General features: G+C 47.3%; 1 protein-coding gene across 23 annotated transcripts in view; it reads right to left on the bottom strand.

The window, feature by feature from the left end:
• Positions 1 to 23,528, bottom strand: part of DYSF (dysferlin) — a 224,594-nt gene that overhangs the window by 137,705 nt on the left and 63,361 nt on the right. For all 23 annotated transcript variants that reach the window (XM_053890791.1, XM_053890801.1, XM_053890797.1 and 20 more), the window contains 9 exons: positions 22,424 to 22,552; positions 21,909 to 21,971; positions 21,098 to 21,148; positions 19,537 to 19,567; positions 18,833 to 18,948; positions 13,494 to 13,620; positions 11,841 to 11,944; positions 1,524 to 1,592; positions 883 to 926 (listed from right to left, as the gene is read on the bottom strand). In XM_053890791.1, the coding sequence (XP_053746766.1) occupies positions 883 to 926; positions 1,524 to 1,592; positions 11,841 to 11,944; positions 13,494 to 13,620; positions 18,833 to 18,948; positions 19,537 to 19,567; positions 21,098 to 21,148; positions 21,909 to 21,971; positions 22,424 to 22,552 (734 nt within the window). The remainder of the gene's footprint in view (positions 1 to 882; positions 927 to 1,523; positions 1,593 to 11,840; positions 11,945 to 13,493; positions 13,621 to 18,832; positions 18,949 to 19,536; positions 19,568 to 21,097; positions 21,149 to 21,908; positions 21,972 to 22,423; positions 22,553 to 23,528) is intronic.

Here is a 23,528-nt window from a genome sequence, read left to right as displayed (position 1 = left end):
CGCACACTTTAATGGTTCTGTGGCCTGGGGGTTTTCCCTGGTCTCTCATTACCCTCCTGGCTGGGGGTACCATGGCCTGAGACCAAAGGAGAACACGCTGGGAACCGCACGGCCAAGACTTTTTGGGGGCAGAAAGAGGACAACTCTCTTTTTGGAAAGCCTCATGTCTGGAAGGTCCCAGAGCTCATGCATGTGGACCCCTAATAGCCCTCCAGGTGTGACAGAGATCACCTTAACACAGTGGGAAGCAGAGAGCCCAGTGGTTAAGAACACAGGCTTTGGGAGCAGCAGGCTTGGGTTCGATCCCAGCCTCAGCTGCTTCCCAGCTGTCACTTTAGATAGATCACCCCCTCATCTATAAAGTAACCAGGAATCGAGCTGAGGATCACATGATGTCACGCATGTAAAATACTTGCTGGGCACAGGACCTGGCACACAGTAAGTGCTCATTCCACATTAACAGCCCACAGTGGGCGTGGGGGGTGGGGGGGAGCCGGGTCACAGCCCATCCTCCCAGAAGCCCTACTCTTTCCAGCTTCCTTGCCTTTGCTTATTATCCTCTTTGCACTGGAATGCCTTCACCCTGGACTTATCAAAATCCTACCTCCTCCAGGAAGTCTTCCTGATAACCCCCTGCCCTAGGGGATCTCAGGCTTCTGGAGATCTCTCTGCTCTACCTGGCTGCCCTCTGTACCTTGGAGTAGGGCTGTGAGTAAGCTTCCCAAGAACAGCCCACGACCTCTCCTTCTCTGGCCTCCCAGCAGAGGAAACTCCCTTACCTGAAAAAGACTCTCCCACTATGTGTTCTCAACTGAGGAAAACTGAAGGACCCAGTGAACCCTGACAATAGTCACCCCAAAGACTCCAAGACTCAGCACTCACCAGTCTATGACGCGAATCCTCATTTTTTCACACATAGAGGGAAACTGAGGAGGGAAGAGAGACATGGTGGAGTGGGATCCTTTTAAAGAAGGGGAAGTCCAGGGGAGCCTGGCTAGTTCAGTCAGTAGAGCATGCAACTCTTGATCTCGGGGTTGTGAGTTCAAGCCCCATGTTGGGTATAGAGATTACTTAAAAATAAAATATTTTTTATAAAAGGGGGTGGGCATCTGGGTGGCTCAGTCAGTTAAGCATCTGACTCTTGATTTCCACTCAGGTCATGATCTCACAGTTGTGAGATCAAGCCCCACATAGGGCTCTGCGCTGGGCATGGAACCTGCTTGGGATTCTCACTCTCCCTCTCCTTCTGCCCCTCCCCTGCTTTCACTCTCTCTCTGTCTCTCAAAAATAAATAAATAAACATATAAGAAGAAGGAGGAGGAGGAGGAGAAGCAGAAGAAGAAGAAATAGAAGAAGTAGAAGCAGCAGCAGAAGCAGACGAAGAAGAAGAAGAAGAAGAAGAAGAAGAAGAAGAAGAAGAAGCAGGAAGTGGAGGAGAAGGAGAAGTCCAGGATATAAGCAGGATGCTGGGGAGGCCAGGAGCCCAGGGTCTGCTGGGATGGGCCCGAGGAGGCAAGGCTTACCATGGCAGGCAGGGTGATGCTCTGGTTCCACTGAGGGTTGGCTGTCTTCTCCAGGATCTTGCTGCAGAGCTAGAAGACAAAGAGGACAGGTGGATGGAGCTCCAAGGGAACTATGATCTCCTTGGGAGGCCACCTCACCAGCCAGGGCTGCTCTCTACCATGTTGGCCACCCTTCAGGCTGGGCAGAAGATCCTAGGGACCTTAAAGGCTCAGACACAAGGAATTTGCAGAGACAAAGCTCAATGGTAAATCAGATCCAGAGCTGGAGAGTATGGGGTGGGGTAGCAAGAGAGTGCGCGGATGGGGTGGGGGTGGGGTGACAGATTGCCTGAATTCCACGGCCCTTCTACCCTTATCTCCCACCTTTGACTGGAAATCCTCCTGCCCCAACTCCCATATGTCCATGACCTTAGTGTGGGGGCCCTGAGTCTAGACTGGCTTTCCCAGGGGTCCTACAGCTAAACACACTAACCTCTACCAGTCAGCCCAGACCACCTGCCCCTTTGGAACACCGTGAGCCCTAAGAGATTGAAGATGGGGGAAGGAAGTGGAGGAGAAGGGGAAAGGGGAGCTAGAGGGCCAGGGCTTGAGGGCCAGGCACCAGCATCTGAGAATGAGAGAAGAATGCAGCGAACACAAAAACCCCATAAGCCACAGTCTGCCTCAGATCAGCCCTGCTCTTAAGACTGGGCTTTCCACAATCAAGAAAACTGGCAGAGGTGGAATCCAGATCCAAACCAGTGACTTGTGTGCTCTACATGTGCTAAGAATGCCCTGGGAGGTGCCACACCCCATAGCCAGCTCCGGGGAATCACGTCCCTGCACAGGGACAGCAGGTAATCTATTTCAGATACATAGATCCTGGTAGGTTTGCATGTCCTACAGCCTTTCTCAGAGCGTTTACTGTGGGCCCTGCACTGTGCCAAGCATTTATGTGCATTATCTCACTTAATGAACATCTGATCAGGGGCTTCCATTCTTCCATTAAATGAGGGTACAGCTTCCATGAAGGTCAGGACTTTGTCTCCACCCCTGATCCACCCAAAGTCAGCCCCTGTCCCCACCCTCCCTGCCTCCCTGTGAGAATAGCCCAGGCAAAGCTTGGAGGCAAGGATGGGTGCCAGGATTTGCCCCTTGTGTCAGCAAAGAAAGGAGTAAGGAAAGAAAAGAGACCGACAATTTCACGGGCAGAGGGTGAACGAAAGTTCAAAGGGTTAAACACATGGAAAGATACTCAACCTCCCTCATAAGAAAAGAAACACAAATAAAACCAAGACACCATTTGTCACCCATCAGATTCATAAAACTCTAAAATCCGACAGCCCTCTGGTGGCAAGGCTATGGGGAGACTCCTTTCTCATATTGTGCTGGCAGAAGAAAAAAATATCTCAACCCTCTAGAGGGCAACTGGCCACTATCCATCCAAATTGCAAGTGTAAAAACCCTTTAACCTACCAGTTCTACCTCTAGACATTCAACGTACAGAAATACTTGCATACGTGCAGAATGACATATGTAATGAAGTGATTCACTGCACTCAGCTTGAAGTATCAAGGGTACGGAACAACCCACGTGTCCACCAACAGAGGGCGGGTTACATAAACAGCAGTCCATCCACACAACGGGCTGCTATGCAGCTCTAAAGAATAAGGACTGCTCTGTGATACGAAACAATTTCCACACAACGGGCTGCTATGCAGCTCTGAAGAATGAGGACTGCTCTGTGATACGAAACAATTTCCAAGTTATATTATTAACTGAGAAAAGGTAAGTACTGAGGCTGTAACGCACTACATGATGACTATAGAAAACATGGCCGTATGGTATGTATGGAAGTTGTTATGACAGTAGCTCCTAAGAGTTCTCATCACAAGGAAAAAACATTTTTTCTGTCTTTTTTTTTTTTGTATTTTGTATCTATATGAGAGATGGATGTTAACTAAACTTAGGATAATCACTTTGCAGTTTGTAACTCAAGTCATCATGCTGTACATTTTAAATTTATACCGTGCTGTATGTCAATATCTTAGTAAAAGTTGGAGGGGGAGAAAAATTAAAAAGCAAAGTGCAGAGCAGTGAGTATAATATACAACCATCTGTGTTAAGAGAATAGCACGTAAGGATTTGTAGTCTAATTTGTTTGCACACGCATAACGAAACCAGAATGATGCAAAAGCATCTAACTGCAATGCTTCCCTCTGCCAGGGAGAGAGTGATGGGTGGATGGGTGTGGGGCAAGAGGAAGAGATTTCATGATGGCTGCTACGTAGAGGATGATAGATGATAGATAGATAGATAGATAGATAGATAGATAGAGTCTCCACAATAAATATATTACCTAACCCAAATATTTGATGACCAAAATTTTTAAATAAAAGGAAAAGAAAGGACTCTAACCGGACACAGCAGAGAGATCCTGCCGATACCGTGCCTCAGCTCCCTGGTACAAGAAGGCACAGGAGCGATGTGTGTGCTCCCCACACTCCCAGGAGGAATGCCCTCAGGGCCTGCTTCAGCTTTGGCCCCAAGTTGCTGAAGACACCCTGCACAGCAGGTGTTTCCACCTGGCCACCCTGGGCTGTGGGTCTGGGAGCCTGAACATAGCAGGTCTCCCCGCCACACCCAGGCCGGCACTGCCTCTGGCCCTGGAAGACCCCAACAGCCTTCCCACACTCTGCTCCACTCCCCACACACTCAGCCGAGCCAGCACCAAGCTTCCTCCCCCTCTTTCTTCCCCTCTTCCTCTTCCTCCTCCTTTGTCTCTAAGCCTTTTTTCTGTTTTACCCTCCTTCACTTCCTGATAGAGTGTAATTCATATGACCGTTCTGGAGGGCTATTTGGCCATCTGTATCAAATACTGAAAAATAAGCATGCCCTCTGCCCCGTTCTAGAAACTTCTCTATAGAAAAAACAATCTGAGTATGAAGAAAGATTCCTGCACACTGATTTGGCACAGAGATGTTCATAAAAGATGAAACTAGCAACTACAACAAAAAAGTTATCCCAAAATAGGTTAAATGTTATGTCATAATCATCTAATGGAATATTATACAGTCTTCAAAAATTTATTTCAAAGGCTGTTTAATAGCCTAAGAAAATACTAGACTATAAAAATAGTTTACCAAGCTGAGTAGATAGAATTGATTCTTGTTGTTGATGGTAGTTACATATTCTATAAATCACCGAGAACATTGAATTTGTGAATATTAAGCCACTGTTCTGGGGGAAATACAGGGTTAGGCTCCTATCAGCCTCTGTCACAACAGTTTTCTCAACTAATCAATACATAACCTTGTGTTATGTGTGTTTCTGTTTAAGGATTCTTATTTAATATATACTGTTGTGGAGCACCTGGGTGGCCCAATTGGTTAAGTGTCGAACTTTGGCTCAGGTCATGATCTCGCAGTCCATGGGTTCGTGTGCTTAGTCAGGCTCTATGCTGACAGCTCAGAGCCTAGAGCCTGCTTCAGACTCTGTGTCTCCCGCTCTCTCTGTCTCTCTCTCTCAAAAATAAATAAAAGTTAAAAAAATTCATATATGGGAATGCAAGCTGGTGCAGCCACTCTGGAAAACAGTATGGAGGTTCCTCAAAAAACTAAAAATAGAACTACCCTACGACCCAGCAATTGCACTACTAGGTATTTATCCACGGGATACAGGTGTGCTGTTTTGAAGGGACACATGCATCCCCATGTTTACAGCAGCACTATCAACAATAGCCAAAGTATGGAAAGAGCCCAAATGTCCATCAATGGATGAATGGATAAAGAAGATGTGGTATATATATATATATATATACACACACACACACACATACACACAATGAAGTATTACTCAGCAATCAAAAAGAATGAAATCTTGCCATTTGCAACTACGTGGATGAAACTGGAGGGTATCATGCTAAGTGAAATTAGTCAGTCAGAGAAAGACATGTCATATGACTTCACTCACATGAGGACTTTAAGAGACAAAGCAGATGAACATAAGGAAAGGGAAACAAAAATAATATAAAAACAGGGAGGGGGACAAAACAGAAGAGACTCATAAATATGGAGAACAAACTGAGTTACTGGAGGGGTTGTGGGAGGGGGGATGGGCTAAATGGGTAAGGGCCATTAAGGAATCTACTCTTGAAATCATTGTTTCACTATATACTAACTAATTTGGATGTAAATTTTAAAAAATTTTTTTAAAAAAGAGAAGTTGATGGGGCGCCTGGGTGGCTCAGTTGGTTAAGCATCCGACTTCAGCTCAGGTCACGATCTCACGGTCCGTGAGTTCAAGCCCCGCGTCCAGCTCTGGGCTAATGGCTCAGAGCCTGGATCCTGCTTCCGATTCTGTGTCTCCCTCTCTCTCTGCCCCTCCCCCATTCATGCTCTGTCTCTCTCTGTCTCAAAAATAAACGTTAAAAAAAAAATTTAAAAAAAAAAGTTGAAAAGAACATTTGTAACTTATTATAACCTAAAATTGTTTAATAGTTTCTCTGATATTATACAGCTTTTATATAGGAATTAGATAAGAACATAGCAATAAAATTGCTGGTGATATATAATATGAAGCAAATATCTAATAAACACTAAAAAAAGAAAAATATCACCTAATAATTTATGGGTGGTCTACCAAAGAATTTTACAAAATAGGGGCACCTGGGTGGCTCAGTCGGTTGGGCATCTGACTTCAGCTCAGGTCATGATCTCGTGGTTTGTGAGTTCGAGCCCCGCATCAGGCTCTGTGCACAGAGCCTGGAGCCTGCTTCGGATCCTGTGTCTCCCCGTCTCTCTGCCCCTCCCATGCTCATGCTCTGTCTGTCTCTCCATAATCAACATTTAAAAAAAAAAGAATTTTACAAAACAGTGAGCTGACACCAAAATTACACAGTCAGATGTGTTGTTGTTTCTTGATTTAATCAGAAAGCCATCCTGACATTTGTCAATAAAAAGCATGAATGGTCATTTAAAAAAAAAATTCATATATACTGTTGATTCATTAACACTGAACTCACACACAAAAAAATTGAACTCGCAGTCAGCGTCACTGTAACTCATGCCTGAATGCAACATATCTTTACTCTATAAGGTACACCCAGCCTTTTTACACAGAGGAACACTTGAGCACTACACTACACTACAGCACTATGCTAGGGGAGCATTTTAAACAGTCAACTCACCAATAACGCGCACAAAAATGTGAAAAACACAACACCAGGCAGACCAAGAAAAGGACACTTAATTACAGGATGAGAACGGAGACAAAAAGGCAGGGTCACATTGTTCCAAATCAGCTGGCAACGTGGGCCTCAGTCATACTGCACAGACCACAAATGATCATGAAGCAGCATGACTATAAATTTTAGGATTACAAATAGGGGTACCTGGGTAGCTCAGTCAGTTAAACATCCAACTCTTGGTTTCAGCTCAGGTCATGATCTCACGGTTTGTGAGTTCGAGCCCCACGTCGGGCTCCACGCTGACAGGTCGGAGCCTGCCTGGGATTCTCTCTCTCCCTTTCTCTCTGCCCCTCCTCTGCTCTCTCTCTCAAAATAAATAAATTTTTAAAAAAATTTTTAGCGAGTAGGTGAATTTGCAAATATCCACAAATAATGAAAATCAACTCTGAATCCAATTTTTTTCCAGTGGGGGAGTGGAGGTTTGGGAGTGAAAGCACTAGAGAGAAAAACACACTACAAGGAAATACCCACAAATGTTAACAGTGGTTATCTCCAGAGTGATGTGGGGTACAGAAATATGGTTAATTCTTTTCATTTTCTTTTATTTTCTCTGATTTTTTTTCAATTTTTTTATAATTGGTAGGTTTTTTTCTTGAGTTCAGAAAAAAAATTCCTTGAAAATCTCCCACCCTACCCCCCAAGTACCTTTCCTTTCCTTCTCATATACTACCAAGAATGTGTGTGTGTGTGTGTGTGTGTGTGTGTGTAAAATCAGGTATGGTTCACATCTTGAATAATAGTGCCGCCAAGTGTCCATAAGTGGAAGTGCAATGAGACCCAGACTGGGGTGAGTGGGCACACAGAGGGCAAAACTCCAGGACTCCAGATTAGGATGTAGTGAGAAAAAGTGACATACTGGCAGGCTAAGAGAGAGGGACAGAAAGAATGAGACAGGCAGTTCAGATAGCTGGAGGAGAGAGAGGGTGAGATAGAGGCCTGGGGACTGCCAGGGGTGTCCAACAGGCTGAAGCTTTCAAAAGGGAGGGTCTCAACTGCCTCCGCCACAATAAGCCTCTTCCTTCTGGGGGCTTCTTGCAGAAGCCCAGTCACCAATCAGCTTTATATATAGCCCCTTGCTTTGGCCAGGTCCCCTACCTCCATCACATCCCACAAACATGTGCACCTACCTAGAAAAACCCCCAGGGCCAGCCAAGGGCATCTCAGAACAAACGACCTTGGGAGGTCAAGGTGCTGTGTGGACCCAGGAGTAGCCAGGAGCCCCAGAACTCTGAAACTCAGCTCCAAAAAAAGCCATTAAATTTGAAGGGAGCTCAGTCTCGGTTCTCACCACCATCAAAGCACCCTACCATTTGGAGGAAAGTGGAAAAAAAACAATCTTGAGATGTGACCTTCCTCATCTGTCAAATTCGGAAATTAATCCCAGTCTTTGGAAGAAGTGTCCCACAGGCCTATCCAGCCACACCTTTCCCCTTCCTTCTTGCTTTCATTTATTCTGTTACAGTCCTTCCTGTGGCCAAGTACAGGGCATCAGACCCCGATCCCAAACCCACACTAACACAGCACTTGGGTGAGGACCCACAGTGAGCATTTACACCTCTGCGTGAAAGAGTTTAAAATCGGAGTTACCTCTCCCACATACATTTTCATTGAGACCCTGAGTTAGGCTCAGGATGGAGGAGCCAGCTTGAAGGGGCCCCCAATGGCCAACTTGAGGACAGTTCATACATCCAACACAGTCATGACGGATTTTCACACACTGAATTAATAAAAAGTATTGAGGTCTATAAGTAATGCTCAAAAGGGCCAAGGAGGAGGAAAGCTCTTCTTTCCAGCAAAACACTAGCTTGTAAAGAGAGAAGGAATGATAATGAGAAAATCACCACTTTGCAACCCCAAGTAAATGACTTATTCCGGCAAGGAGGTCAATGGCTGCATGGACCATTAGGTAAGAAGCTGCTGGGAAACAAGATACACAGTGCCAAGACATCGCCCACAGTTACTTGCAAAGTACAAAAGGGAGCATGTCGTTTGACAAGAGGGTGTTCTGGAGACACTATCTCAAGCAAATGATCAGACAATCATCACCAGTGGTGGGACAACCTCACCTCTCTTCCTGTTATGATGCAGTACGATGTACACAACATCATGTGTGACACATTCTTGCCAAAATACTGAATCTGAATCTAGTCTGGCCTCAACACCTAATTTCCAGTTTGTAGGAAATACAGGCCAGAGGAACAAGTTAAACAACACCAGAAGGAAACAATCAGACAGATCCAGAACACGGACAAACGGCCTGGACTCTTCAAAAAAGTCAATATCATGGGGTAAGAAAAACTATGTTTGTCGGGGTGGGGGCGGGGGGATGGTTAGGGGAAGGGAGGCAGGAGGGGCTGTTACAGAAGAGACTAAAATAAAGAGGCCCAAGGACCAAATGCAGAGCGTGAATTACAGTTAGGTCTTCAATCAGCACACTAAGCCAGCTCTAAAGGAAATTTGGGGGGATGATCAGAGTAAATTTATATGAGCCAGTATGGGATAATATTAGGGAATGATTGTTGACCTCATAGGTCTGATAATATTACTGTAGCTACAAAGAATTTTGTTACAAAGAATTTTCTTTTTCTCAGGAGATGCATGCTGAAGCCTTTAGGAGTACAGCCTGCAACTAGGTTTCAAATGATTGCCCAGGGGGAAAAAAAGTATCTATATACAGAAAGTAAATGTGACAAAATGTTAGCAAGTGCTTCACCTAAGTGGAAGTCATACCAGTGCATGGGTGTTAACTCTTCTAACTTGATGTTTTAAAATATTCAAAGTAAAGAATCAGAAAAATGTCTATCATCTACACACAGGAAAATCACGGGAAAGATGGGCACCAAAGATGAACTTTGTGTGGTGCATTATGGGTCATTTTATTTACTTTTTTCTGTAATTTTCAAAATGCATTAGTAAACATGTATGTCAGTAATAAAAAGAGAAAAGAAACAAAAGGTGGGGAGTGGATCTGGGCATCAGATGATAGGACACGTCCCTCTCCCTCCACCCCACCCCCATCCCAGGGCCTCCTTTTGTCCGTGGGATGGGCTGGCAGACCCTGCTCCTTTTCAAAATGAATCTAAGAAGAGATTACGAGAAAGGAAAATGGCAAAGTGCTGTGTGAATGGGAACCCACACCACCCTCACCTTTTGGTGTGTATTATTTTTTAAAACTTCTCTGCAATTGTCCTGTGACACCCATGGGTTGTCTCCCCCACTCCCCACCTCTGCCTAGGGAGGGAAGGGTAAGCCCACTGCCTCGCACCCACCCTCCTGCCACCCAGCTCAGACTCTCAGCCCTTCTTCTCTGCCTTGTTCCAATTTTCCCGCTAACATCCAAGCCATGTGACTCAACTCTCCCAACCCTGGTTCTACGGCAGGTGGCACTATCCACAAGGTTGGCACGACCTCAGAGGGCCATGACCCCACCCTTGCCAAACCCCTGTGGTTGGGACATAGAAGCTCCCTGCCAGGGCTTCTGAGAACGGGGGCAGTCTGCACCCACCTGATATGTCATTTTCCCACCATTTCCACCACAGTCTCTGCTTTGAGGTTATGGACTAAATATGATTGGGATCAGGCTCTTACCCACAAGTGAGAGAAACGGATGCTAACAACTACTGTAATGAGATGGAAAACCTGCTAAAAGAGGGCCCAGGACACCCTAGAGCCCCGATGACTTAGCGCATCAGGCCTGGGACCTTAGGGAAGCTGAACATTAAGAGATGCTGGACTTGGGGCGGGGAGTGAAGGAAGGGCACAGCCATGTGCAAAGCCTAGAAGTGTGACCCTGAAGGGAAGGAAGAGGCAGGACAGATGAGAGAACACAAGGCCGCTGTGTGAGCAATGTAGTTTGTATGCACAGGAGGATGCAGGAAGGGAGCCCCTGGGGCTGAAACCCTGCACGAGGCCACGCTCCAGCAGGGGCTGCAGAGCTGCATGTTCCCGGCAGGGGGCGCCATTCTCCCACTTGCACAGATAACCATAGCAGCTGACTTAAGCCATGGAGACCAGGTGAGAAAGTTCAGATGCACAGCACCTTATCAGCCGGATTATACGTTTGAAATTCATTGCACAAACAGGGCTGTTTTAGACTAATTATTCTGGCGGCTTTCTCTGGGGAGAACCCAGAGAAGAGAATGAAACCCAAAGCTGTTGTGTGGTCCTGGGAAGAGACGACAGTGGGCACAGGGGAAGGAAGGGCCTTGGGACATGTTTGAAATCAAAAGCTAGGGTGGCATGTTTGGCATAAGGAGGTTTAAAACGAAGGAAGAATCAAGGCCCATGTCTTCTCCCTTTGACGTCGGTACCTGCTTAGGAGGGAGGCTCCTGATAGAGGGCATATTGGGCAGAAGAGGACTCTTCTCCAGGGCCCAAGGGGCAGCAGATAGAGCTGTGCAGAGGCCTGTGGAGGTCTGGGGCTGAAGTGGGGGTCAGAGTTAAACAGAGCTGTGGGAGTCCTCTGTGGAGGGGTGAGGCTGAAGCCTGGGAGTGGCCCAGCTGCCAGGGAGAGCCCGCAGGATGGGCAGAGGAGGCCGCAAGAGTGCCCGCCTGCCTGGGATGGGCTGGAGGGAGGGAGCCCGCAGCAACAGCCCTGATGCTGGGCAGGAAGGTGGGCTGCGAGGAAGAAAGGTGCCTGTCACCCCTAGGGCCCCTACCAAAGTGGACTTTCTCCACTCAACCCCTGCCATGACTTTTTAAAAATAATCACTATGTTTTTATTGCTTTTTAAGTTTCCCTACCTTTATGACTTCACATCTGGTTTCCATTCTATTGCTTCATTTTCTCCCAAATACTCCTCTAACTACCCACTGCCTGTCTGTCCTCGCCGTGTCTATCACCTATGTATCCATCTCGGATACCCCAAGCAGACCCGCCCACGTGTGTGTGCTGGGCAGCCCCAGAGAGCCAGGCCGTGATGAGTGCCTCACCGTGCATCCTCCAAACAGTCGCCCCGTGCACGCCTTCTATGGGCATCACCAAGGGCAGTGTGCCCCCTCACCTTGTCCTTTACTCTGCTCAGCACCCATCCGCAGACACACCCAGCCGTCACCCTCCAGAGAGAATCCTCCTGCTTCCTTGCTTCTTACCATTTTCCCTGCAAAGCTGACTTCCATGAAGGGATCCACCAAGTTCTTCTTGTTACTGTCAAAGCCAAAGATCTGCTTCACATTGTCCATCACGGCATCATCCACTGGGGAGAACACTCTGGTCACTGCCCGCCTGCTGTCCGACCACCAAAACCCCAGCATTCCACCTTACTGTCTCCAGACAGTCTTGGGACTCCCTGAGGGAGTGGCACCCCCTCAGCCCGGGGACTCCCAGAGCAGCAGCTCCTGAGGGCACACACTGCTTCTTTATCCTGCCCAAACAGCTTGTTCACTGGCCCCTGCTCTCAAGGGCTTTCTGTATAGACCCAAAAGATAACGGAGTGAGGACTGACTGATTGATTGATTAGCAATCCACATCACTAAGGGCAATTAACAATCCAGAAAAAGACTGGAAGTTGTTATAATAATATCCCATAACTGGTGGCCTGTTTCCACATTTTCCTTTATGTCTCTTAGCACAGTGATTTACCTGACCTTAACCAATAAGTCACTTCTGCTTTTTTAAAAAAACAATTTTTAGTCTACGCTACTCCAAATCAATATTTTACTGAGTTAGTTATATTATTTGCAAATGTATACACAGATAAATAGATATGTGCACATGTATACTTATGGCATGTATAGATGTTAGTGTGTATATGAATGAGGGGAAAGGCAGGTACAGATTACATACCAGCTGCTGTCTACATGAATACAACAGATAACAATTAGCAAATACTCATGTCCTATGTACCCACTTACTTTGCTTTATTTATATTTAAACAAGACTGCAGAGAATTAAATATAAAGCACATTCACCTTGAACAAAGCCAACATTTCTATTTCCCCAGCCCCCTGCGGGAGCTCACCAATCTCACTTCTGCCTAGTTTCAACCAATAAATGCAGAATGTTTTGAAGCACGCATTTTAATGCCCATTTAAAACCCATTACTTACTCAAAGGCTTTCTCCTTGATTCTGGTACAATTCAGTTTGTACAGAAAGAGTGCATTTCTCTTTTTAAGTCATTAGTCAAAGTTTAAGCAAAACTTCAAATAATTAGCTTTATGCAAAACTTATAAACAGGGATCTAAGTTGCAAACACTCTCAGTGACTCTTCTATGGACAGAAATTGGCTTGATTATGCTAACACATGCTTCAAAACAGTGAGCCACTTTGAAAACGACCCGTGTGTGAGCCCTACTCCAAACCTAATCAATACAAAACACTGGAGGTGGGGCCCCGGTGTCTGTACACCTTTAAAGGTCCCAGGAGACTCTAACGTGCAGCCCGGATTGAAACCTATGGCTCTGAAATATTCAGCATAATTCCTCCAGCAGTTCCTAAGCACACAGGGTGGGCCCAGTGCAGGGCCAGTCACTGTGAGCAACCAGGCAGTGGCCACCCTGTCACTCTTTCTTGGAAAGATGAGGACACTTCCCCAGTTGGCCAGGGACTGAGGGGTTCCCCAGGCTGTGGGACTCTCCGTGCCGAAACCAGGACAGTCCCACACAAACGGCATGATGGGTCACCAAGTGGATGGATGCTTTTCATCTGTGGAGACACTGAGCCCTTCCAACATCTCAAAGACTGCTTCCCCAGCCCAGGGTCCCCCACTTACAATCTCCCAACCCAGGGAGGACACCAGACTCACTCTGTGGTAAGTCCTCAGCTCTGAAGACCTTCAGGCAGAAGTGGGCTCCTCGAAGGGCCACGCCAGTTGGCCTGAGCAGATTGTTTTCGATGTCCTCCTTGTCTTCAGAGGGGTCCTTTCTCTCCAGCTACAATATAACCAAATACGCACTTGAGCCCAGTATTTTCTCTACTTCAACCAACACCCCTTAAATGGTGCGATTTGAACAAAGGTAGATCTGGCCCTGCTGCTTACTAACATGTGATCTCAGGCAGGTTCCTCCCTTGAGACTCTGCTTCCTCACCTGGACCGTGGAAACAGTAACACCGACCTTGCAGACTGCTAGGAAAATCAACTTCAGTAACGTGTAAATGCATGCAGCACACGGCGGGTATTCAAGAACCTCAGTCTCCTTCTCACTCCACCCATTAACAAGAGTGCAGATGTGACAGGTCTAAGCTCCGTTCGTTCAGTCAACAAGTATTCAGTGAGTGGCTACTAGGTTGCGCTGAAGGGGGAGGGATGCAGCAGTGAACAAGGTAGTCAGCGGTCCCGCCTCCATGGAGCTCACCATCTCACAGGGAAAGAGCACCTTTAAGCAAGATCCTGCTCTTCCATTCCACTGACTGGAATACAGACATGATGACGGGAACTGGAGCAACCCTCTTGAACCATGAGATGGAAGCTTCATGATGAAGACAGCAGGGCAAAGACCAGGAGCCTGGGTCTCTGGTCACTGTGGAAGCACCAAGCCAATTCTGGACCGCCTACCCAGGCATTTATGACAGAAAGAAATTCACTTCTATCCCCTTAACACCTATTATTTAGGGTGTCTTTGTTACAGCAGCTGAACCTATATCTTAATTCACACAGGGGCCCAGGGGAGACGTGAGGGGAGTATGACCTTGGTCACTCTGGTCTTGGGATGGGAAAGAGAAGCATGCACTGAGGTTGTCACGCCAACAAAACTGACCAACCCCTTGCATGTGGATTGACTGAGGGATGAGAAATGAAATCAGGCCTCTAGCTTTTGGGGGAACTGAGTGGATGACAGTCATTTCCTAAGATGTCACCTCACACAGGATGGGAGCAGTTGTGAGGAGCGTGCAGCAGATAATCCTGGGTTTTTATATGTTAAGTTAGAGGGGCCTCAGGGACATGTTAATGCAGCTTTCTTACAAAGCAACTGAAACTGGGGCGCCTGGGTGGCTCAGTCGGTTAAGCATCTGACTCTTGATTTTGGCTCAGGTCATGATCTCCCAGTTCATGAGAAAGAGCCCTGCGTTGGGCTCTGCACTGTCAGTGCTTGGGATGCTCTCTCTCCCTCTCTCTGCTCCTCCCCTGCTTGTGTTCACTCTCGCCCTCTCTCAAAATAAACAAATAAACTTAAAAAAAAAAAAAAAAAAAAACTGAAACCGAGTGTCTGAAGTTCGGAAGATCCAAGCTGGAGATGAGCAACTTAGGAGTCTCAGGTGGAAAGAGATGGGCTCCTGGAAAGTGAAAGTCAAAGAGACAGCGAAGAGGCAGGCAAAGGAATTTTACTGAGCCACTGAATTTGAAGGATCCATATTTTTATAAACTTTTTTAATGTTTATTTTCGAGAGAGAGAGCGCAAGCAGGGGAGGGGCAGAAAGAGAGGGAGACACAGAATCGGAAGCAGGCTCTGGGCTCTGAAATGTCAGCACAGAGCCCCACATAGGGCTCGAAACCAGGAACCATGGAATCATGACCTGAGCCGAAGCCAGACATTTAACTGACCGAGCTACTCAGGCGCCCCAAAGACCCATATTTTTAAAGCGGGGGGGGGGGGGGGGGGGAAGCATCAGGAGAATCACCAATGCTAAAGGAGAAGAGAGTTTGAAATAAGCTATGGGCTCTAGAATCAAACTCTGTGGAGGCACAGAGAAGATTAATAGCAGAGAAGAGCCCCTGGAGGTTGGCAACAGTGACCCTCCAGCACGTGGTTTCAGGGAAAGAAGGTGGCAGGAATCCTAGTGATGAGGAGGAGGAATGAGCAGTTAGGAGAGGAGTAGAGAACAACAACACAGCGTACTCCCTGAAGAAGTTGGCAATTCCTGGAAGCGAGCTGCAAGCAGTTTGGAGAAGAGGGATGGGGAGCAATGAGTGAAAGTGAGGGTGTTCGAAGGTAGGGACATCTTGGGCCTGGTACAGACCAAAGGGCAGAAGAGGAGACACCAGGAGGAGCACGTAGAACAAGATGGCAGAGGACTCGAGAACATGGCAAAGGAGGCGGGAAGATGGGGAAGGGAGGGAAGACAAATGAAGTCAGGAATGAGGAACCAGGGAGCTTCCAGGAGCTCACATCCTTCACCGCTGTGCAACCCTGCCTCTCCAAGGAGGCGGAGGTTGGGGCTTAGGAAAGACAGCAAAGTTTGGAAACAGCCACTGTGGAGAATGGAATGAGTAAAGAACACCCAAGTAAAAGAAGAGGCTGGTAGCCCCCAGGTTCATCTAGCCAGCACCTCCAGGTGACCTCTGTCACCCAAACTGACCAAGGAGTGGTACAGACAATAGGGGATGGTGGAGTCATGAGGTGTGGCAGAACCCCCTATTGTGGGGCCAGTAAGCACATGGTGAGAACTGTGATGGAGGTGGGTGGGGTCCGTCCAGCCTGGAGGAGGGGAAAGCATGGCAGGAGGACACTGATGGACTGGGAAATCCGAGAGGAGTCAGGGGGGGCTGTAATGCCAGGGAGGAAGGACTGTCATTCAGCAGGGGTGAGGGAGGAAAAAGGCAGAAAGAGAGCAGCGGAGAGAGGGATTTCGGAGCTCAGGGTCTTAAAGGAAATAAAATCAGATATTGGTGGCTCATCAGCGAGGACACGTCACATCTCGGGACAACGGCAAAGATGAGAATCCGCAAGCAGAGATGTCCCTGGACCAGCTCTGTCTGTGCCAGGGGTGAGTAACAGCCCAGAAGAGGGGGAATCAATCATCGAGGCAGCGTTTGAAGGAGGAGGCAGCACCGAAGTTGGGAAAGCTGCTGGCCGGGAGGCTGCAGTGGGAAGTGAAAGGTGGCTGTTCCTGACATTCCAGAACCCATGGAGAGTCGGAGCAGAAAGTGGGGGCTTCTGTCTGAGTTTCAAAAGAAGTGGCTTCATCAGGAAAGAGCAAGGTTACAATTAATAGGAAGAGGAGGAAGAAATGTTTTAGAAAAGGGTAACAGGCTCAGAGATGCCACGAGAAGAGCAAGATTGTACAATGTCTGGAGAGAGGTGCTACAGAAGGACAGGGCTGGACTGTGGGGTGAGAAGAAGGGACAGGTGCCTTTGGGAGGGCGGAGCTTGTCCACCTGAGCACCATCAGCCCCCTGCACGGCACAGAACCCTGGGTTCTCCATCCCCTAACCCTCCCCACTGTGGTTTCCTGAGCCTTTGTCATCAGCCAACCCCTATTCCTGACGTCCTCGTGGAACCTGCCCTCCGCCTCCATGATTAGTGGCTTTCCTTGGGCGACTCCACCTCCCACCGCTCTTGTACCTAGAGATCCGCTTTCCCCACTCTCGCCTCTCCCTCTCCTGGCTGTCACAGGCTGGGAAGAGAAGTCCACACCTTGCACGTGCACCCACCATCACTCCACCTTCTCTTTTATCTGCAAGTCCACACCACCGCATGTGCCACTCTCTCCCCTGGTTCCCACAGTACCGGCCACCAAGCTGAGGACGCGTGGTCACCTTTCCTTGATGACTCTAGTCCCTGCCTCATCGCTTGCCTATATGCCTTCCAATTCTCCCAGCAGATAACCAACATCCATGTGGACAAGTCAGTCACCAGCACAGCTCCCTTCCTCCACCAGCAGCACCTTAATCTCCCCTCCCCTTCAGCTGCTGGAGGCATGGCCATATCTCAACTTCCAGCCACTCAGGGCCCTTCTTCTAGCAAAACTGTGGCCACTGAAACCTTTCTCTGAAGACAGCTTTCAACCCGTCTGCCTCCTCCAAACTCTCAGTCACAGTGTGAGGCAACCAATGCAGCCTGGCACACTGCAGGTGCTCAAAAATTGTGCGTTCCCTTCTCTCTGCCCGCCCCCCTCATCAGCTCTAAGCCTTGCACCCCTGCATCCTCCCTGCCCGGCACCACCAGCCATGTCCCGATGCCCTGGCTCCCTCAGCCCAGTGCTTCCACTGCTCCTGCCTTGCCCACGCCATCTACCTTCCTCCCTCCTGCTTCCAGGCCACTGACTATTATGGGGCCCCACCACAAAGCTGTCAACCCAGAGTGGGCGCTCTTGTGTCTGCTCAGAAACCCTTCTGTTTACCTGGAATTAACCCCTCATTCCTCTCCCAAAACTACTGCAAACTTTCTCTCTTCTGGCCAAACATGCAAAGATGCTGTTACCTCCCCAATTCCGCATGCCTCTCTTGTTCTTCCCACTCTCAACCTGTAACTTGACTTACTGGCGTGTAAAGAGGATAATGGTATATGCTCAGCCGATAAAATTCAAGGTGGAGTAGGTAGAGAGAATGATCTCACTTTTGCAAAAAAAGAAAACTATACAACAGATGGGTGGTTGCCAGGGGGGCGGGGAACTGGACGAAGCGTGTCAAATGGTACAACCTTGCATTTATCAAGATAAGTAAGTCACAAGGATGTAATGCACAGCATGGAGACTCTAGTCAATAATACTCTATTGTATATTTGAAAGTTACTGAGAGAATAGATCTTAAAATTTCTCATCACAAGAAAAAATATTTTTGTAACTATGTAAGGTGATGGGTGTTAACTTACTTATCATGATAATCAGTTCACAATGTATACAAATAATAAATTTTTATGTCATATGCCTGAAACAAATACAATGTTATGTCAATACCTCAATTTTTTAAAGTAATAAAAAAATAGAAAAATACACATGTAGATCCTTCTGGAAGGATATGCAACAAGATGTGAATCACAGCTGTCTCTGAGGCGTAGAATTATGAGTGATTCATTTTTTACTTATACTTCTCCACATGTTCTACAGTTCTCATAATTACCATGCATTCTTTTAAATCAGAAAAACCGGGCACCTGGGTGGCTCAGTCGGTGAAGCGTCCGACCTCCACTCAGGTCATGATCTTGAGGTTCACGAGTTTGAGTCTTGCATCGGGCTCTGCACTGGGATTCTCTCCCACTCCCCCTCTCTCTCCGCCCCTTCCCCACTTGCGCTCTCTTTCTCTCTCTCTCTCTCATCCCTTCTCTAGTTGCACACACACACTCTCTTTCTCTCTCAAAAGAAATAAACTTTAATAAAGTAAATAAATAAATCAGAAACATCAAGTTGTGTTTCTGTTTGTTTGTTTGTTTGGTGCCTCTCCTGCCAGATGAGGGGCTGTGAGGACAACCCAGGCAACGTACTCACCGGCGCTTCATCTCCGGGGCCCAGCACACAAAGGCTGGCTTTCAGGTAACCTCTGGCCCCAGCAGAGAAATCATCAGGGTCCGAGAGTAGCAGCCACTTCCTGAGATAGGCGTGTCCTAAGAGAGATGACGTCTGTTGGTGACGGCAGAATTAGAAGGGTCCAAGTCTGCAACCACATCTGGGAGCCCGGGGCCGACTACATTTGGGGGAGAGGAGGGATTTATTCACGCAGACCTAGGGGCCACACGTCGAACGTTCATGTGGGTCCAAGTCAGAAATGTCAACAGAAACAACTGTAAGAGGCTACCAAAGCCAGACCCCCGGCCATTTGCCTCCCTCTCAGGAAGTGACCAGACCAGAACAGAAAGCAGGATGTGGAGAAATACTAGACTTGTTATCAAAATGGCCCACCCCTGTCGAAGGTGACACCAGCAACCCTTGCTTGGGGGCTTCCAGATTTAGCATCCCTGACTGGGCCAACGGAGACCCACATGGGGGCTTGTATCTCCCTGAGGGCCTGTTTTACTTGGATGATGGAAGCCTGACTTCTCTCCATTCCTGCAGCTGTCATCTTCAGGATCAGAGTCTACATCTAGATTCTAAAACCCCGAAGGAAGAAAAGTGATTGTCCCAACTGGCTGTCCCCAACAGCCTCCAAAACCAAAATGCAAGGATATGGCCAAGGTGATGAGGATATGACTCACGGGGCTCTCTGTAGATGGTACCCACATCCATCTGAAATCAAACCAAGAAACACAAATCAAACTCTTGCCTCTGGAGCGTTAAATGAAGTATGGTGCATTATGTCGTCACATTAAAAATCATGCTTTGAAAATCGGCGACATGGGGAAATGTTCGTAAGCTGACATTACATGGGGAAAAAAAGCAGAATACATTTTGATCAAAGCTTGGTAAAGCGTATCTATGCATAGGAAGAAAGAGCAAAAGAAACACAGCAAAATGGTAACTGTGCTCTCTGAGTGGTAGCTTCAGGTGGTAGATTGATTTTACTTTTTTATTTTGTCTTTCTTATATTTTATAATTTTTTTTTAAAAGTTCATAGATCAGAAGGACACTGATGGCTGGGGAGGCTATGCCTGGGGGCAGCCAGAGGTATGAGAACTCTGTCCTTTCCACTCAATTTTGCTATGAACCTAAAACTGCCCTAAAAAAATTTTTTTTATCATGGATTACTTTTATAATTAGAAAAAAGAAAATAATTTTTTTACTTTAACCTCTGGGTTCTCAGAACAAGAATATACTTCAAAGATTAGAGACTCAATACATAAAACCCCATTTATTACAGAAGGACTCAGGATAGATCCCAGTCTTTTAAAACTGCCTCTCCAGGAAAACTGACTTAGTTTTCTATCTTGTGATTACTTCCCAGAGAAGGAGCCATATTTTACTTGGATAGCATGGAGAGGTTAAAATAAGCCTGTACCCCTTCCTTCCATTTGATAAATGCCTGAAGATTCAAAACTGCGAAAATCAGTAAGGACCCATCAAAACGCCATTCGCGAAGGTCTCCATTGCTAGTTGCTTTTGCTTTATGAGACCTGCTGATGCCTTCCTGCGAGCTGAATCATACTGTCAGTTCTTGGTTCTCTGCAGTGCACTCTTGGCTTCTGCGTGATCTGGAGCAAACGGAGGGGCAGGCTCCCCGCTCTCCCATGTCGCACCCTGATCCCCTGGACTCCACATCTGGACCCAACTCCAAACCCAGAGCAAGGGCCTGGTCAGAATTAGGAGGGCCACCTAACAGCCAATTCCATGCTGTCTTCCCAGATGTAAGGACCAATACGAATCAGAAGAAGCTGAATTCCCCCTGTTGGACGTAAGGGAAGAGATTTCCCTCTCTTCCCTTTTTGTCAGGACATTAGAACATCGTTTTGTTTTGTTTTTTTAACTATATTGGGGCAACCTGGGTGGCTCAGTCAGTAAAGTACCCGACTTTGGCTCAGGTCATGATCTCGCAGCTCATGAGTTCGAGCCCCGCATCGGGCTCTGTGCTGACGGCTCAGAGCCTAGAACCTGCTTCAGATTCTGTGTCTCCCTCTCTCTCTGCCTCTCCCCGGCTCATGCTCTGTCTCTCTCTTCTTCAAAAATAAATAAATATTTTTTTAAAAATGTTAACTATATTTCTCCAACACAGACCAATAGGAACAGGACCCCTAAAGCACAAGCCTCTGCACATTATGTACAGAGTTTCTACTAACATGAATTAGCAAGAACTAACCAATTTCAAGGAAAATAAATAATTACCCGGAATTCCCCAATGAGAGCATCTGTCCTGAGAGAACGGGAGTCTACCACCTGGGGGGAAAGATAAATTAAAACTCTCACTTACAAGTAAATGTTGGCCCAGGAAGGACCAACACAACATCTCTTCCCTCCCAAGCAGTTAACAGCCAACACTTAGGTAGCACTTGCTCCGTTCCAGAGATTGTTCTGAGAGATGTTTAACACTCACATGAACCCCATGAGTAGGGAGTATTATTGCCCCCTTTTGACAAACGAAAAAACAGAGGCACAGAGACATTATAGGACTTGTACAGAAGCACACAACCCCGAAACACACAGGCAGAACCAGAATACAGACAGTTTGGCTCCCGAGCCCACACGTTCAGCAACTAAACTATACTGCCTTCCAGAAGAAAGACCAAAAAAAAAAAAAAAAAAAGCTAAAGCCCAAAAAAGAAAATCCTGGCCAGAAGCAGGCACATGGACAAACAAAATAAAATGAAAATAAGTGTCCACTGCAGGAATGATTTCAGGCCCCTGACCTACAGCATCTGGGGGGGTTCCTGAGCAGGGGGGGTTCCTGAGCCGTGGGGGTTCCCCACCCCACTGCTGCCTCCACCTGAGCTACCAAAGGCATTTCTGTGACCGGCAGAACTTGATGGTCTTGAACATCACCCATCCCCTGGGCTTCATGGCTGCTTTCTCACAAATGCTGACACTCATGCCGACAGGCATACACGTCCACGCACGCTGAAACGCACATGTGCACACATGCACAGGGACATGTATGTGAGTGTACATGTAACAGAGAACACTGTTGCCTGAGACATACCGTGATGAAGATGGGCTCGTCAAACAGCTCCGAGGGAGAGTCAAACACATTGAAGAAAAGAGTCTGTGGTCCAGGGCGAAAGGGAAACAAATGAGTAGCTGCTGACCACAGGGCTAGACAGAGAGGGGTTCTCCACCACCCCTTGGACCACCACGCACAGCCTTGACGTCTGGTCCATACAGAAGTGTGGACTGAGCTCATCCCAGCAACGAGCTCTGGGGATTGACAAGTTCTGGGGTATTCCACCCCTGACCTCACGGAGGCTGTCATCTCAGGGACAGGGTGGGTGGCTAGCCCTACAGCATGACAGAGATGTGGAGCATCGAGAGCCCAGTGCAGGAATAAGAGCTACAACCCTCCCTCCAGGTCCACAGATAACCTACTCAGAACCCAGCACATCTCTCCACACAAAGTTAGCGCCATATACAAAAACAAGTGGTTGCCAGGTATCTGCTGTGCGCTCCCAGTTCAGAAGGGCCACCAAGGTCCTAGCCCTGATAACCAGCGCCTCCCACCTCGTTGAAGAGTGGGCTGTTTCCCTTTTGGATCCGTGTCCTCTTGGTCTGCCCGGCAGCAGTGACCTTGACCACAGGCTTGATGTTCACCCCTGGCAGCTGGCGCCCCTCGATCACTTGCACCCTGATCTGAAAGCCAGGAGAAAGTATGGGCATCAGGAAGGGGGAAAGCAGGCAGGCCCCAAGGGAGTCAGAAATCACTGCTGGCTTCTCAGAGGGGTGTGAAGAAGGAATTAGGGGGAACCTGGGTGACTTGGTCGGTTTAGCGTCTGGCTCTTGCTTTGAGCTCAGGTCACGGTCTTGTGGCTGGTGGGATTAGCCAGTGCAAAGCCTGCTTGGGATATTCTCTCTCCCTCTATTTCTGCCCCTCCCCCACTCACAATCTCTCCCTCTCTCTCTCTCTCTCTCCCTGTCTGTCTCCTCTCTCACTCAAAATAAAGAAATAAACTTTAATAAATAAATAAATAAATAAATAAATAAATAAATAAATAAATAAGAATTAGGAAGAGCATTATAAGAACAATCGTATTTTCCTACCAAGGTCCCTTGTATCTATCAAATCCTATAGTTCCACACACGAGCTGCCAGGATGCCCCAGGGAACCTCCCAGAATTAAATTCCAGGGCTGGGCCCAGGACCCAGACCCCAGATCATTTCATGCCGCCATTGGCACAAGCCCTCCCGCAGACACCTTGACACCAGCACATCCGAGTGGTTTGAACATTCTTCACTGACAATTCCCTCAGAGGCCAAGCTTACATAGTGGAGTAACCCCACTGTATCCTTTATAGGATGCAATGCTTTCTCACGTTCTGAGAAATAAATTAAGAGTTTTCTCCACTGAACTTTGAGTAATATAAGGTTTCAGGAATATCTGTGCTTCCACATTTAGGCAAGATATTTTAAAACATGAACTTTTAAAATATTAGAACAATTTTCAAGGAAAAATAAGATGTTTACTGGTTTTAAGTTTTAGGCAGCAGTTACTTATTGACAGATCAATCAATACTTTCTTTTTAAAAGCCATACTATAGGGGTGCCTGGGTGGATTAGTCCATTAAGCGTCTGACTTCGGCTCAGATCATGATCTCAAGTTGCTGTGTTC

Source organism: Panthera pardus, unplaced genomic scaffold, assembly GCF_024362965.1.
Source record: "Panthera pardus isolate Hobbes unplaced genomic scaffold, ASM2436296v1 HiC_scaffold_25, whole genome shotgun sequence".
Lineage (NCBI taxonomy): Eukaryota > Metazoa > Chordata > Mammalia > Carnivora > Felidae > Panthera > Panthera pardus.
Note: the sequence above shows the minus strand (reverse complement) of the source record. Positions and strands in the feature narration are given on the sequence as shown.